The 17982-nt window shown below is 37.2% G+C and overlaps 1 protein-coding gene across 1 annotated transcript; it reads right to left on the reverse strand.

Annotated features, from left to right (window-relative positions):
• Positions 1–6573: 6573 nt before the first annotated feature.
• LOC118836597 (olfactory receptor 52E2-like) lies at positions 6574–7530 on the reverse strand. Its single transcript, XM_036743840.1, has one exon. The coding sequence runs from the start codon at positions 7528–7530 to the stop codon at positions 6574–6576; it is 957 nt and encodes a 318-aa protein (XP_036599735.1).
• Positions 7531–17982: the final 10452 nt, after the last annotated feature.

Consider the following 17982-nt stretch of genomic DNA (forward strand, 5'->3'; position numbering starts at 1 on the left):
GCTCAACTTCTTAGGGAGGGTAGATGGGAAGGGAAGAAGGGAAAGAATTTGGAACTCAAAATTTTAAAAACAGATGTTCAAAAACAAAAAAAAAGTTTTTGCATGCAACTAGAAAATAAGATACACAGGCAATGGGGCATAGAAATTTATCTTGCCCTACAAGAAAGGAAGGGAAAAGGGGATGGGAGGGGAGAGGGGTGACAGAAGGCAGGGCTGACTGGGGAACAGGGCAACCAGAATATATGCCATCTTGGAGTGTGGAGTAGGGTAGAAATGGGGAGAAAATTTGTAATTCAAACTCTTGTGAAAATCAATGCTGAAAACTAAATATATTAAATTTTTAAAAAGGCCTCCAATAAGTGGATGAATCCCCTATGGGGAGGGATGTGTAAAGGGAGGGTCTAAGGAAGAATATCATCAAGAATCACGCAGAATGGAAAGCATAAGTTGCTTGCAATAAACATATGTGAAAGAATTGTACATTGATGAAATGTCAGCATTGAGGTAATGAGACCAGATAAAGCCTGGACTGAGATCACATCTTTAGTCCAGATATAATTACAGGATCTCAGACACAGAAAGTACCCAAGAAGTCACTTAATTCAACCAATACCTAAACAACAATGCCCTCTCTTCTATACATTTCAAGTTGTCGGGGAAGTACCTAGGTGGTAGAGTGGATAGAGCACTGAACCAAAAGTCAGGATGACCTGAGTTCAAATGTGGCCTCAGAAACTAAAAAGATTCTCAGGCTTTTATAGGTCACTATCTACAGGAGGCTAATTTTTATATATTCTTTATATTAACACATTTGACAGAATCCCACTGTGTTTACTGTTTATTGAGAACTTTTTTTTTTTTTTTTGTTTGTTTATTGAGAACTTTAAAAAAAATCCACAATTATTTGGTCTAGAGAAAAGAAAATTCACCCTTGTAGAATTATTTTCCAAGTAGGTTTCTCTCATGCATTTGTTAGTATCAGAAACAATTCCATGATAATTGTAACAACAAAGATAACTGTTACATTCCTTGAACTAGAAATATAAAAAGACAAAATATATGGGAGACAAGGTTTGTCAAAGGTAAATGTTCCATTGCTGTTCAATTAATTTAATTAGCATTTATTGACATGTTTATAAGCCAGTCATTGCTTGAGTTATGATTATAGAGACATCCATAAAAGCATTCATTTCCTCAAGATTTCTTTCTTCTTCTGGACCAATAAAACAAACATGTGGATAAGTAAATACAAAACATATGAAGTGTTACTCATAGTTGGTGCTCTGGCAGTATATTGCAATCTTATTCAGCCTCTAAAGCCATTCATTAATAGGAACAAGCTTTATGCTGATTACCAATCACTGGGAATTCTTACCTCCACTTTATGACCTCTGAATTCCAAAAGTGTATTCTTTAGCTAAGCTCTGAGCTCATGTAACCACTTTCTGTCCATTCAACTTCCCTTAAATATTGTGCTACTGATGCAGCTAGGTGGCACAGTGCATAAAGCACCAGCCCTGGAGTCAGGAAGACCTGAAATGAAATGCAGCCTCAGATGTTTGACACTTACTGTGTGACTTTGGGCATGTCACTTGACCCTGATTTATACTTCACCTAATGTGAATAATTATAATAAATATTTTACCAAAGTAATAAAAGCACAGTAAAACAAAAGAATTAATATGTTAGGCTTAATTCTTATTCATATAAGTACCAGATTTTATTTTCTTAGTCCAATCTAATTTATACCAACACCTTCCCACCCTTACCAACAGGGATACAAGAAGAGTATAGATAAAATAAAAGGATACCCATTTGCCCAATCAACATAAAGAACATGAGGTCTTCATGATGTGGGAGTCAGTTTAGACACAGGACTTCTGACTGAGTTCTAATCCACTTTGAATACCACTACAACTACACATTTTACCTCCTGAGCTTTATCAGTCCTTGACCTTCTCAATGTATTTACTGCCAACTCCTGGGTCATTAGACTGCAAGCTCCTTAAGGGCAGGGGCTATCTTTCTTTTGATTTTTGTCCCCAGTCATAGCTCATAGTAGGTGCTTAAGAAGTGTTTAGTGAATTAGAAATGTTTAATGAGGGGCAGCCTGGTGGCACAGTGAGTAGAGCAGTGGCCCTGGAGTCAGGAGCACCTGAGTTCAAATCTGGCCTCAGACACTTGAAGACACACTTATTAGCTGTGTGAGCTTGGGCAAGTCACTTAGCCCCAATTGCCCTGCCTTCCCCCTGCCAAAAAAACAAAATGTTTACTGAATTTAATTGAATTGGTTTGGATGAGACTAACCTACAAAGGGAACTACATGATTATCATAGTCTTATAATACACACATACATACATACACACACACACACACACACACACACACACACACTTAAAGTGGCAGAGGAATTTCCAGTGCTTTCCAGTCACTACTGGTTTTTTTTGCAATCTGGTCCCATCCAAAAATCTTTTCAGAAGTCTTTACCTTTACCAACAAACATGTCTTGTCAGCTACATTTTCCTGCTTTTCAGCTCAAGTTGCAAACCAGGCAAATGAAATCGAAATTACAAGGCACAGTTGCTTTTTGTTAAAAAAGTTTTTATTAGAGCCCTCTACTTTATAAGTTCTGAATTGTTTTTTAAAATGTTGAGATCCTCCTTTTTCTTTTCTAAATTTCAATATTTTTTCTTTGGATTTTTTAGATTGATAATTGATTTATTTTCTAGTATTCTAAATTGAATGCTCAGATCATTGACACTCTCATATTTTTATTTTGTTAATGTACATTTTCATAGATATACAGCTTTTTATGTAGCCTAAAAGTTTTGGTTTGTTGTGACACCATTCTTTTTGTCTTTAACATAACTACTTATTATCTTTATGATTTTTATTTGACCCAACCACTATTCAAGATGTCATTAATTAGTCTTCATTTAGGTCTTTATCGTATGCTCATTTCCTTTCTTCTTTATTAATTTTATTCTGTCATGACATGCAAAAGATTCATTTACTGAGTTTCCCTTTTAACAATTTTTATTTCTTTTATTTCCTAATACATGATCCATTTTTCTAAAAGTGTCATCAGTTGCTGAGAAATGCGTGCATTTTTAATATTCCAAATCGGTCAGTTACTCTTGTTTGTTGACATTATACTGATTGCATTATCTCAGCTGATAACACTCTAAAAAGGATCCTAAATCACTAAAAATAATTTGGCCTAGAAGCTTATATAGGGAAAACAAAGTTGATTGAAGAATATTTTTTTTTCAGTTCAATAGACCTTAACTTGGACATCCAACTATACAAATCTTGGACAGATAGGATAGATCAATAATTAACTTCAAACTTAATAGAAATGACAATCACATTTGGGAATTATTCTGTATTCTTTCATTGACCTCATACTTCTCTTTGAAATAAAATAATTTTTTGGAGGTTTTTGGAGAAGGGTCTATTTGTTCCCTTCTGGGCAGGAAACTTCAGTTCTGACATCCTAATGAAATTTGAATTTCTGTGATGCCATTATTTTATGCTTTATTCTGTTGAATTTATTTGCTTCTACTTATTGTTTCAGTCTTTCAAAATCTTTGAAGATTCTACCATTTAATATATCCGTTGCCACTTCAGGTTTTATGCTATGCCAACACTTGATTAATATGCCATCTAAGGCTACAACCTAGTCCCTAGTAAGAATGTTGAACTGAATAGGTGCAATTGCAGAATCTTATGGCACTCTTCTAGAGACCTACCTCCAGTTTGGCATTGATCATTACACCTTCTGTCCTTTTGACCCACAAATATCATTTCCTTCCAACTATTTGCATTCAAGCCGTGGAGCTGGATCCAGAGGAGTTGGGTTTATGAAGGTGGTTTAAACCTTTGTAACCTTAGGCAAATCATCTCAACTTCTCCAGGCTTTAGTTTCTTCTTCTATTAATGGACTAGATTATCCCTGAGGTCCCTTCCAGAGCTAAGAATTATTGCCTGCCACTGCTACCTCTTTCCCTTCCATTATAAAATCTCTTCTTGGGTACCTCTTTTATGTGAGAAAGGTTTGCCCGTTTCACCTTTCTCTTCCACCTTCTCCCAGTGCATCTCTTTTTCTCACCTCTTTCATTATTTTTTTTATATCATGCCAACATAATTAACTCACACCCATGCACTCATTTATATAAATGCCTTTTAATTATCCTAATAATGATAAAGTTCTTAGAAGGTATGTGTCTCATCTTCCCATATAGGAATGTAAGCAGTTTAACTTTGCTGAATTTCTTATCATTATTCTTCTATGTTTACCTTTTTAACCTTCTCTTGAGTCTCAAGTCTGAATGTCAACTTTTCTATTCACCTTGATCTTTTCATCAGGAATGTTTGAAAGCCCTCTGTTTCACTGAATATCCATTTTCCTCTAAAGGATTACCCTTAGTTTTGCCAGGTAGGTTATTCTTGGTTGTAATCCTAGCTCTTCTGACTTCTGGAATATCATATTCAAAGACCTCCAGTCTTTTAATGTAGTAAATGCTAATTCCTGTGTGATTCTGGATGTGACTCCATGGTATTTGAATTCTTGTCTTGCTGTTATTGTTTTTGTTTTTCCTGGATGCTTGAAGTATTTTCTCTTTGACCTGAGTGCTCTGGAATTTTGCTATAATATTCCTGATATTTTTCATTTTGAAATCGTTCAGGAGATGATAAGTTGATTCTATTTCTATGTCACCCTCTGGATCTAAAATATCAGGGAAGTTTTCCTTGATAAGTTCTTGAAATATGCTGTCCAGTCTCTTTAATTATGATTTTAAGTAGTACAATAATTCTTAAAATATCTCTCCTCATTATATTTTCCAGATCAGTTGTTTTTCCAATAAAATATTTCACATTTTCTTCCATTTTTTCGTTCTTTTTTTTCTTTTCTTTTTTTGCAAAAATGTCCAAGGTCTCCTACTGCATTCAGGGCCATCTTCAGTCATCCTGATCTATGTGTTACCACTGGACCCAGATGGCTCCAGAGGAAAAAGTGAGGCTGGTGACTTTGCAGAGCCCTCTCTCACTTAAATTCAGTCCACATGTTTATCATAGCATCACCTCCCTGATGTCATGATCCTTTTCAAGAACAAAGGACAAACAACAATCTCTGTGAGTAAAAGATGCTGCCCCACTGGGGACCAAACTGGAATTTGTCCAGTTGGGAAATGCAGCTGCTCTTCTCTTCTCTTCTCTTCTCTTCTCTTCTCTTCTCTTCTCTTCTCTTCTCTTCTCTTCTCTTCTCTTCTTTTCTTCACTTTACTTTTCTCTTCTTTTCTTTTCTCTGCTTCACTTTACTTTCTCTTCTCTTTTCTTCTTTTCTTTTCCCCTGTCCGCATAGGGTATTATACGCTTACCTTTGCATGCTCTGGCCAAAGGAATATAAATTTTGATGTTGGAAACATTTTTTCCCCTTAAGGACTGTGCCTTAAACCCAACTCATTCTGTCTTTCATTGATCAACCAACAATAGGTCAGATGCCAAGTCCCCTTTGGTCATTGTTTAGGCTCTGATTGGCTCAGAGTGAGTGCAAATAACAATTATTTCTATTTTGGCCAGAAACCATGAAGGACTTCCCCTCCCAGACAGACTTTTATTTTTGACTAGGTAAAGAAGCCATTCTCTGCCTTGTTTTTTCCCTAACCTTAATCACTGGATGGGCACTGCCTCAGTCAAACTGAGACCTGTTAAAAGACCTAAGCTTTAAAAGGCCAAGGTTTCCCACAGCATCCAGGACCACTCCAGTCATCCTGATCTATATCTCCCCACTAGACCCAGATGGCTCTAGAGGAAAAGGTGAGGTTGGTGACTTCGCAAATTCTTCCTTCACATAAATCCAATTCACATGCATGTCATGGCATCACCTTCCTGATGTCATGGTCTTCTTTGAGAATGAAGGACAAAAAACAACAACAGTGATTCTATGACATTGTATACAATTGCGTCAAAAACTTTGTTTAATGCAGATATCCTATATTTATAACATTGATTTAGAAAATGATGGTCTCTTGACATTGCTCTCATAATTCACATATTCTTGTGATTTAGCCAATTTCTTTTCTCTTTATAAGGGCTCAAAACCATAATTCCAAAAATCTATGCTTGATTTTTTTCAGACATTCCAGGTCATTGCATTTATAAAATTTTCTTTTATGTCACATTAAAACAATGGGAACATGCTCTCATCTCCAGAACCTTACATATTCCCCATTCCTCACCATTTATGTATTTTGAAAAGCCCATGATAACTAAAGAGGCAGATAACTCCAAAGAGAATTTAGAGAAAATCTTTACCTTAATCCTCATCTTTCAGAAACTGCACAAAGCCAGTCATGGCATATCAGATTCATATAATCTGGGCTCCAGAAATAGTCTCAGAGATTTTTCTAGTCTAGTGCATTCTATACCAGATTAGAAATCCCCTTTACAGCATTCCTGCCAAGTGGTCAAACAGGCCATGATCAATAACCTCCAATTAGGTTGATTTAATGATGCAGCCCATTTGGAAATGGTCCTTGTACCTCCTTGGGGTATGGGGGGCTGGGAGCCTAAGCTATTTCAAACTTTGGGCTATTTCTACAGAGTATTTTCAGCACCTTCTCCCGAATCTGTTTGGTTCTGACCCCATAGATAACAGGGTTGAGCATGGGTGGGATGACCACATACAGATTGGCCAGGAGGATGTGAATGTAACGGGGGACATTCCTGCCAAATCGGTGTGTCATGAAGGAAAAGAGTGCGGGGCTGTAGAAGGCCAGGATAACACAGACATGGGAACCACATGTACTAAGGGCTTTGAGCCTGGCATCACGAGAAGGGAGGCGGAAGACAGCACGGAGAATCTGCACATATGAAATACTAATGGCAACGATGTCTAGCACCAAGATAGAAATGGCCCATAGGCCATAGATGATATTGACCCTGATACTTACACAGGCCAGGCGGGCCAGACCCATATGCTCACAATAGGTGTGAGAGATAATGTGGTGTCCACAGAAAGTTAACCTTAGGACCAGAAACACAAAGGGGAGACAAATAAAAAAAGATCTTAATAGTACTCCAAGGCCCATCAAGGCTACAACCCTGTTGGTGAGGACAGAGCTATAGTGCAGAGGGTTACATATAGCTACATAGCGATCATAGGCCATTGACACTAGAACAATTGACTCCATGCCAGTAAACATATGAATGAAGAACATTTGGGTGAGGCAACCCCCAAAAGTGATCAAGTGCAAGTTAAACCAGAAGATACCCATCATCTTGGGGATGGTAGCTGTGGATAAGCCGAGGTCAATGGTGGCTAGCATGGCCAGGAAGAAGAACATGGGTTGGTGGAGGCTCTGCTCTGTCTGGATCACTGTTAAGATAGTGATGTTTCCCACCAGGGCAATTAGATACACAGAACAGAAGGGAAAGCCAATCCAAATGTGGAAGATTTCTAGACCAGGAATTCCCAGAAGCAAGAAAGAAGAGGGGTGGGAACTAGTGTTACTGAAAAAAGACATCCTTCAGATGGTTGCAGATGAACACAATTATTCCAAATTGGATGTGAATATAGAAGTTTCCTGGGGGAACAAGGCAGAATTAAAACATTTTATTTTAGTTCTGAAGCAATTCATTCCATGAGTTTAAAAACATTATGTACACCTAATGATGTGCATGTCAGAGAAGAGAGACATTATGGAAAGTAGCAAATACTAGCTGTGTCACCATGGGCAAGTTAGTTAGCCACTGTCTGCCTCATTTTCCTTATCTGTAAAATGGGGAGAATAATAACATTAACCTCCCAGAATTGTTGTGAGGCTCAAATGAGATAAAATATGTGAAGTTCTTTGCAAACTTTAAAGTGCTAAGTGTTGATTATTATTATTATTAAGGACAAGAAGAAAATGAAGAAGAAGAAAGAGAAGAGGATGAAGAAGGAGAAGGAGAAGGAAGAGGAGGAGGAGGAAGAAGAGGAGGAGGAAAAGTGGAGGAGGAAAAGACTTCTACATGTAGAGTCAGGAGACCTTTGTTTAAGTCTCTCACAGACAATCGTGGGAAGTTTTTTAGATTCTCAGCTTCAGTTTCCTCATCTATAAATGTGGATAATGTAACTTAATTATTTAACACATAAACTTCTCCTAAGGAAATTATTTTTTCACTGTATCAACACACTATATCAAGTGATAACAAATGATGAAAAACTCAAAAAAGGGATTTTATAGATAGATAGATTGATAGATACACATCAAATTAATTAGAAGTGTAATACCAATATACACAATGATTATAGTGATGCACATGAAAATATCACTAAAAAATAACAAATCAAAAATGTTTTGTGATGACCAGATGCATTGTCTTTGTCAGAGATGAAGTACATTTAACCCTTGTCAATAGAGATTTGGGAGACTACCGTGTGAAATGTTGCCTATGCTGTCGGATTTGGTTGGTTTTTGATCAATATTGCTTAATGGTTCTTGATGTTGTTAGTGGTGGTGGTTGTACAAGGAAGAGTTCAAAGAAGAGGGGCCTAGGACAGAAAATTATTGGTAAAAAAATAAGGAGATGCATTAATAAATTTTAAAAAGTAAGCAAAATGGGATTCATATAATTGAAAGCTATACTACAGATGTGATTTTCTAAGTCATAGCACTATGGAATTATCTTCTTCCTTCTGAACACAGTACTTCTTTTAATGTATCCTAAATGCAAACAATCATTTTTGTTGATTGTATCACACTATTGACTTATATTTATCTTTCAATCCATTAGACACCCCTGCCATTTTTATACATAAACTACTATCCATCCACAACTTCCCCATGAATTTTCCCTATGATTGTGATTTCATTTCACACATGAAATTATTGAATTCAGTTTAGGAACATACCTTTATCACTATTAAATTTTATCTTAATAAATTTAGCCCATTATTCTCACCCTTGGAGAACTTTTCAGTTGCTGAATCTATCACTCAACATGCTGATGCTCCCTCCCACCATTGTATTAAATGCAGATCTGACCATTGTGCTGCTTATGCTCAGTTACTGTTAAGATGTTGAACAGCATAGAAAAAAAAAGATATCCCAAGGGACCTCCCCTAGAGGAAACACCAATATTTTCTTGTCAAACGAGCAATCACTACCCTTTGAGTCTGGTCATTTAGTCAGTCTTGAATCTGCCAAACTGTTCTAACAAGTTCACACTTTTCTGCTTTATCCAGGAGAAGATCACAAACAAAAATTGTCAAGTGCCCTGCTGAAATCCAGGTATTACATCCAGAGCATTCATCATTCCTTTCTTCTCTCTCACAGAGAGAAGTGTACCTTCCATACACTTGACCCTAGTATGTATTACCTTCTGTCGCATGAGAATTGTTTTTCCTTACTCCCTCTTGGATACATGTTATTCCATAATAGACTTCCAATCAAAATTTATCAAATGGATATTTTCACACATTTAAGAACCAACTTTCCCAATAATTTAACATACCTTCCCTTTACTCAGTCTATACTTCTGCAGTTTTATCCTATGTCACAGGTGCCTAGAAGCCATCCTGGGTCCCAGAAGGGTATAGAAATGGGAAACAAGCTCTGACAAGTAATACCAAATTGGAGCACAGACCCAGAAGCAAAATTTAGCTAACTGCAAAATGACTTAACAGACCATGTTTAGCCACCATGTGATGAATTTAGGGTCAGAGCAACTCCTCAATAATCAGTTAATCTTTGAGAGGTTGGGACCAGCCTCCATGCAGAGAGAGGTGACTGGCAAAATCATGAATCTTTTGAGTTACTAAAATAAATTCTTGTCTAAAAAATAGGAATTGAATATTGAACACTATTTTCCTTATAAAATAAGAGAAACTAAACTAAACTAAACTATTTCCCCTCATTGGTCAATCTCTGGGCACTTTTTGCTGACCCAAATGCCCTTAACATAATTGCATTCCATACACCATATACCAAAATAAAGTCAAAATGGGTTCATGATTTAGGAATAAAGGCTGATGCTATAAGTAAGTTGTGAGAACAAGGAATAGTTTACCTATCAGATTTATGGAAAAGAAAAGAATTCATGACCCAACAAGAGATAGACAGCATTACAAAATGTGAAATGGATAATTTTGATTATATTAAATTGAAATGTTTTTGTACAAAAAAAAGCCAATGCAACAAAGATTAGGAGGGAAGCAGAAAATTGGGAGAAAATCTTTACAACTAGTGTTGTTGATAAAGGCCTCATTTCTAAAATATACAGGGAACTGAGCCAAATTTATAGGAATACAAGTCATTCCCCAATTGAGAAATGGTCAAAGGATATGAACAGGCAGTTTTCAGAGGAAGAAATTAAAGCTATCTACAGGCATATGGAAAAATGCTCAAAATCACTACTGATTAGAGAAGTGCAAATCAAAACAACTTTTAGATACCACATCTCTCCTGTCAGATTGGCTAAAATAACAAAACAGGAAAATGATAAATGCTGGAGAGGATGTGGGAAAATTGGAACATTGTTACATTGCTGGTGGAGTTGTGAACTGATCCAGCCATTTTGGAGAGCAATTGGAACTATACCCAAAGAGCTATTAAAAAAAAAAGTTCATACCCTTTGACCCAACAATAACACTTCTAGGGTTGTGTGCCAAAGAGATCACACAAGTGGGAAAAGGACCCATATGTACAAAAATATTGATAGCAGCACTTTTTGTGGTAGCTAAGAATTTAAGAATTGGAAATCAAAGGGATGCCCATCAATTGGGGAATGGCTGAACAAGCTGTGGTACATGAAGGTAATGGAATACTATTGTGCTATAAGAAATGGGGAAGATAGAGACTTCATAACAACCTGGAAAAACCTACATGACATGATGCTGAGTGAGCAGAGCAGAGCCAGGAGAACATTATACACAACCACAGATATATGGATTCTGTGAGGACTAACCCTGACAGACTTTGCTCTTCTCAGCAACACAAGGTGTAAAGACAACTTGAAAGGGCTCACTATGGAGAATACTATCTATATCCAGAGAAAGAACTATGAAGTATGACTGCAGATTGAGGCACACTTCATGCTCACCTTTCCCCCCTCCTTTTTTTCTCTCTTTTGTTTTTGTTTTTGGGTTGGTTTTTTTTTGGTTCTGTTTTTTCTTTCTCATGATTCATTCCATTGGTCATGATTCTTCTCCACAACTTGACTAGTGTGTAAATTAATTCAATGCAAAGCTATACATGGAATTTATATGGGATTCCATGCCATCTTGGGGAGGGAAAGGGGGAGGGAGGGAGGAAAATATGGAACTCAAAATTATGTAGAACCAAGTGTTGTAAAATAAAAATTAAAAAAACATTAAAAAAGAAAGTAAGAAAATAAAACTATTGAACAAAGAAAAAAAAAGATAATTTCATTCCAGTTCATTTAGAATCTGCTTTCCCCAGTACCAGGCTTTTTTTTAACTTGATCACGGCACCAAGTTTTTTTGGTTTTGCTTTTTGTTTTTCCGTGCAAAGTGTCTTTGTGATACACTTGAGAAAATGAATGCCTCATTGAACTCTCCCCCAAATCAGTGATAAATTAGAGAGGAAGAAAGATGGAGGGAGACAAATAAAGTTGGAGAGAGAAAAAAGAGCAAGGAAAACAGATACTTACAGAGGAGGGAAGATAGTAAGAGCAAGCCATGAATGGAGAGGATTGACAGTGATGTTATGGAGAATGTGGGGGAGTAAAGCAATTTCAGAGGAAGGGACATTCCTTGATACAGGGACAAAGAAGGAAGCATAGAAAGATACCAATACAGAATGAACAATGAACAAAGTCAGGGCTGAGAGAATGAGAGAGGGTGACAGGGGAGAAGAAACATAGAAATATTGAGAGACAGAGATATAATAATAGCTAATATTTATATCATGCTTTTAGGATATTATCTTAGTTGATTCTGGCAACATCTCTGTGAGCTAGGTGCTGTCATTACTATGATCTTATAAGTAATGTAGAAACTGGGCGTAAAAGAAGTTAAGTGGCTTGCCCAGGTATATTCCTCTAGTAAGGTAAGGTAGGATTCGAGCTGAGGTTTTCTGGACTGCAAGTTCACTGTACCACATAGCTGACCAAATGGGCAGGTACAATGTGCTTGTGATAACATAATGGGAACATGTAGGTGAAAATATTTGTTTTGAAAATCCATAAAATAATGAATGTTAGTGAACCAGAGCTAGAAATTGCTTCAAAGGGTGCAAGCATGCAATCATTGAAGGAATTCCCTGCACAGCTTCCATAACAAGCAGGTCTTCCAGTCATGAGGATCTCTCCACTTTGCAAGTCAGCCCAGTCTACTTTGGAGCAGTTACAAATTTAAAGGAGTTTTCTCTTGTCTCATCAAAATATTCCTCCAAATAGTTTGCAGCCATTGCTCCATGTCCTACCCTCTAAGGATAACAGAATAAATGGAATCCCTCTTTTACTAGGCAATGCTGGAAGAGGTATAAAGGCAAACGATGAGTCAGTTTTACTATGCTTGGCTCAACTCTGGCTACATGCCAATGCAGACATCTCTAAAGATCATCCCCCTCTCATCATCCAGACTAATTCTTAACTACCTTCATTGGTATTGCTTGTTTTGTTGTACTATGTCCCTCCCCCATCTTCTCCTCATTCCCCATTTCCTTAGGTCACAAAGCAGGAGTTGAAGACTTGGGGTCAAAGACCAACTCACCTTTCCCAGAGCTCTGAAGGGATCAGGGATTGATGGCTTCTCTCAGTGCCCTGGACCCTCTGCTTACCCAGCTCAAAAGAGGGAATTTTTATACTGGGGATCTAGTAGCACAAGGAACAAGAAATTTCAGCTCAGGAATTCCTGGGAGCATTGATAATAGGCAGATGGATGGAGGGAGGGAGACTCTTAAGCCCATAGATTATCTTGCTTTGCATTAACCCTTTAGTTGTAGAGAGAGATATATACTAAGGAGCTGTGGTCCAATATTGTGTTTTGAAGACACTGTTTGACTCAATCTAACCCACTCTTTCCTCCACTCCAGCCACAGAAGATACTTCAATGGGAATGAGGTTGAAGTGGATATCAGTGAGGGACCATTGAAAGGAATGAGAAGAGTCCTAAACATTTGTAGAGGTCAGACAGAACTTGTCAGAAAGAGAAGAGTGGAAGTTTTGTGAAGGGAAGTTTGGGGAAGGAGGAGAGAGGAGATTAGAAAAAGGGGAGGAATGGAGTTCATGGAGGGAAGGAGAAGAGTATATATTAAAAGACAAGAAAGGGAATTGGCTCTGAGAGAAAGGGAAGAAGGAATTTGGGGGGATAGGAGAGTAAAGGACGGGGAAAATAAGAGGGGAGTTAGTTGGTAGCAAGAAAAGAATATTGAGGAAAGGTAAGAGGAGAAAATGAGAAGTCTATGGGGAGGAGGGGAAATATGAAGAAGGGAAGAAGAAAAATTGGAAGAAATCATGAGTTCTATTTTAAAGGAGTGTATTATATGATGCTCAATTACTGAAGAAGAGGGGCAGATAGGAGGCACAGTGAGTAGAGCACCGGCCCTGGAGTCAGGAGGACCTGAGTTCAAATCTGGGTTCAGACACTTGACAAACTTACTAGCTATGTGATCTTGAGCAAGTCACCTAACCCCAATTGCCCTGCCTTCCCCCCTCCAAAAAAAAATTATTGAAGAAGAGGGTAAAGAATAATGAAAATTTTTATGTCATGTGAATTTTTGAATTTTATAAATAAAGTATATGGCAGCAGAAGCCCTAGTTGATTCTGCATTGTGACCTGTGAGCAACTCTGGGTTGTCATTGAGTAACCAAAGATGGCAACCTTTGTCAGTCTAGGGGAAAAAAAGACTAGGTGGCAACTGTTCAAGGACTTTCTTCATTATGTAAAGAAAAGCAGGATACCACTTGATGAATTTTTACTTAGTGACCCACTTAGTGCCTTTAAAGTGAACTAAGTGGGGAAGGAGAGTAAAGGCAGGGTCTTGCCTGACCCCTCCTGAATTTCCCTCTGAACAACTTTAAAACAATGCCTCAAAACAAATTCTGGAGCAGCAGAACCAACAAAGTGATGCTGTGAAATAATTTTCCAGCCCAAGACACCTTAGTTTGTGGGGTGATTCCAGGGCAGTCCAGTTGAGAAACCAACAGCTGGCCTTGGGGGTGACTGAAGGTGGCTTCTGGAGCTCTCATCCTACAGACTGTAAGGGGACAGACAATTGGTCAGAAGTAGATTACAGGAGATCCTTTGGTGGAACTAGATGCAGTTCTATGTTGCATTGCCTATACACAGGTTCTAGTTTGCACTCCCAAAGCAAGGAGGAACACTAGCACACTAGAGCCTGGTCACAGTTTCAAGGGCAGAAAAGAGTGCTTGTAGTCACTCACAGAGCAGTGCACAGGTCAAGAGAGCAGGGACCACACCTCTTCTTAGATCATACCACCTCAGAAGAACTGAAACCTTATAGACCTAGCTTTCAAAACAGTATTAAAAACAACAACAACAACAACAACCTGAAACTTGGGACAGTGTCCCCTCCACCCTGAGAACAGAGAACAACTTTAACAAAGTTAAGAGTCGATAAATGGCCTGAAAATAAAAAAGTAAGCAGCAATAAAAGAACCTGACCATAGAAAGTTACATAGTGACAAGGAAGATAAAAGCACAAACTTAGAAGAATACAACAAAATCAAAATACCTATATCCAAAGCTTAAAAAAAAATGTGAATTGGTCTCAGGCCAAAAATTAAAAAAAAATCTGGAAGATCTGAGAAAAGATTTTAAAAATCAAATAAGAGAGGGGAAAAAATACAGCATGAAAAGATTATTTTTTACAGTGGAGTGGAAGATGGGGTAGGTGGGGTGGCAGACAACATTTTTGTCTTACTCTCATTGGTATTGGCTCAAAGAGGGAATAACATACACAGTCAACTGAGCATAAAAAAAAATCTGCTTTATCCTGTAGGGAAAGGGGAGGGAAAGGAGGGATAATTGGGATAACTGATAGAAGGGGGGGTAGATTGGGGGCACTGATGGTCAGAGGCAAAAAACTTTTGAGAAGGTAGGGCCTAAAAATTGCAGCTGAGCTATTTAAAATCCTAAAAGATGATGTTGTAAAAGTGGGGTACCCAATATGTCAGCAAATTTGGAAAACTCAACAGTGGCCACTAGATTAGAAAAAATCAATTTATATTCCAATCCTAAAGAAGGGCAATGCCAAGGAATTCTTTCAATTGCATTCATTTCACATGCCAGCAAAGTTATGTTTAATATTCAGCAAGCTAGGCTTAAGCAATATGTGAACCAATAATTATCAGAAGAGAAGGCTGGTTTTCAAAGAGGCAGAGGAAGTAAAAATCTAATTTCTGTCTCATTCTATTTCTGCTTCATTGAGTTTGTGGATCACAACAAAAGGACCTCAAAGAAATGGGAGTAAGCCTTTCATTATCTAGGCCCCAATCTCTACCTAGCCTAGCCCTCTGATGTCAGCTGTTTCCCACCCTTGATCCTGATAAAAATATCTATACCCTAGCTCTCTTATTTTCTGTTATCCCCAGGTAGCCTTCAGCTATTTCTTACTCTGGAGTCTGACCTCACCCCAGTCATCCCAGTCACCCCAGTCACCCCAGTCCACTCTAAATCCTTCCTCTAATCATCCCAGACTACTCAAGACCACCCATCAATCCCTCCCACAATTTTTCTGTATATGTCTCATCATGCCTCCGTGAAGGCGCTTGGATTCAATCTAGCTCAGTAGATTTAATCTGGCCTGCTTGTGAAAACAGGCATCACAAATGGTGGGATTTCTTAAGACAGCCTGTTATGGTGAATCCTTAATAAACTTTGTCTTTTTCCTTGGCTAAAAAAAAAATGGGAGCAATAGATCATCTTACCTGTCTCCTGAGGAACCTGTATGTGGGTCAAGAAGCAACAGGTGGACCCAAACATAGAACAACTTATTGGTTTGATTGGAAAGGAGTATAACAAGTTTGACATGGTCACCTTATTTAACTTTTATCCATAGGACATCATGAGAAATGCCAGGTTGGATGAAACCAAAAGCCAGAATTAAGATTGCTGGGAGAAATGTCAAAGATCTCAGATATACTCTGCTGACAGAAAGTGAAGGGGAATTAAGAAGCTTCTTGCTGAGGGTGAAAAAGGAGAGTGTAAAAGCTAGCTTGAAACTTAACATAAAAAAACCAAACCCTAACATCTTGGCAACTGATCCCATCATTTCCCAGCAAATAGAGGGATTAAAAAAAAGGAAGCCGTGTCAGATATTATATTCTTGGGCTCAAAGATCATTGCAGATCCTGACTGAAATGAAAAGACATGCTCCTTGTAAGGAAATCAATGGCAAATCTGGATAGCAGTGGTATCACCTTGCCAAGAAAGGTATGTTTAGTCAAAGCTATGGTTTTATATGCCCTTTTGGCTTTAGAATTTATAAGGACACAAATCATTCCCCAATTGCTAAATAGTCAAAGGATATGAACAGGCGGTTTCCAGATGAAGAAATCAAAGCCATCTATAATTATAAGGAAAAAATGCTCTAAATTACTATTGATTAGAGAAATGCAAATTAAAACAACTCTGAGGTACCACCTCATACCTATCAGATTGGCTAATATGACAGAAAAGGAGAATGATAGATATTGGAGGGGATGTGGGAAAATTGAGACACTAATGTGTTGTTGGCATTGTAAACTGATTAAACCATGCTGTAGAACAATTTGGAACTATCCCCAAAGGGCTATAAAATTATTGACACCCTTTGACCCTGTAGTATTACTTATATATCTGTATCTCAGATATTTTTAAAAGGAATATGACCTATATGTATGTGTGTGTGTGTGTGTGTGTATTGCTGCTATAAATATTTCACAATGTGTAGGTTCTTTTTTTTCCCTAATCATCTTTGGAAATAGATCTAGTAATACTATTGCTTGGTTAAAAAAAAAAAGTATAGGCAGATTAATAGCCCTTTTCAGATAATTCTAGTTTGCTCTACAAAGTGATTATTTTAATTTGCATTTCTCTAATCAATAATGATTTAAAAAGTTTTTTCATACAACTATAAATTGTTTTGATTTCTTCACTGGAAAACTAGCTGCCTGTTCATATCCTTTGATCATTTATCAATTGGGGAATGACTCATTCTTATAGATTTGACAAAGTTCTTTATATATTTGAACTATAAGCCCTTTATCTAAGAAAATGTCTATTAATTTCCCCCCAATTTTCTGCTTTTCTTTTGATCTTGGCTATGTTTGCTTTATTTTACAAAAAAAAAATGTAATTGAAGTTATTCATTTTATACCTCACACTGCTCTCTGTCTGTTGTTTATTCATAAATTGTTCACCTATCTTGGCTATGTTTGCTTTATTTTACAAAAAAAAAAAATGTAATTGAAGTTATTCATTTTATACCTCACACTGCTCTCTGTCTGTTGTTTATTCATAAATTGTTCACCTATCCACAAGTCTGACAAGTTATCTCTTTCATGTTCTTCAATTTTCTTGTAATCTCTTTTTTTTATATCTGTCATGTATCCATTGTGATCTTATCTTGGTAAATGGGGAAAAATATTGGTCTATGCCCAGTTTCTGCCATAAAGCTTTATGGCTTTCCCAACTTTTTTTTTTTTTTTTTACAAAATACTTAATTCTTATCCCAAATCTCAAGTCTTTACACTTGTCAAATATGAGGTTACTGTAGGTGTTGTCTGCTATAAATTGTTTGTCTACTCTGTTCCATTGATCTACCTTTCTATTTCTCAACCAGTACCAGATAGTTTTAATAATTACTGTCTTATAATGTAGCTTAAGATCTAGTACTCCTCAACATATTTTCTTTACTTTTTTTCATTAGTTCCTTTGATAATCTTGATTTTTTGTTCTTCCAAATGAATTTTGTTATTATCTTTTTTTCTAATTCAGTAAAATAATTTTTGGTAGTTTAATTGGAATG

Source organism: Trichosurus vulpecula, chromosome 2, assembly GCF_011100635.1.
Source record: "Trichosurus vulpecula isolate mTriVul1 chromosome 2, mTriVul1.pri, whole genome shotgun sequence".
Lineage (NCBI taxonomy): Eukaryota > Metazoa > Chordata > Mammalia > Diprotodontia > Phalangeridae > Trichosurus > Trichosurus vulpecula.

What these genes read in the sequence shown, in the direction of transcription:
- LOC118836597 (XM_036743840.1), bottom strand. Translation starts at nt 7,530, where the DNA reads ATGTCTTTTTTCAGTAACACTAGTTCCCACCCCTCTTCTTTCTTGCTT.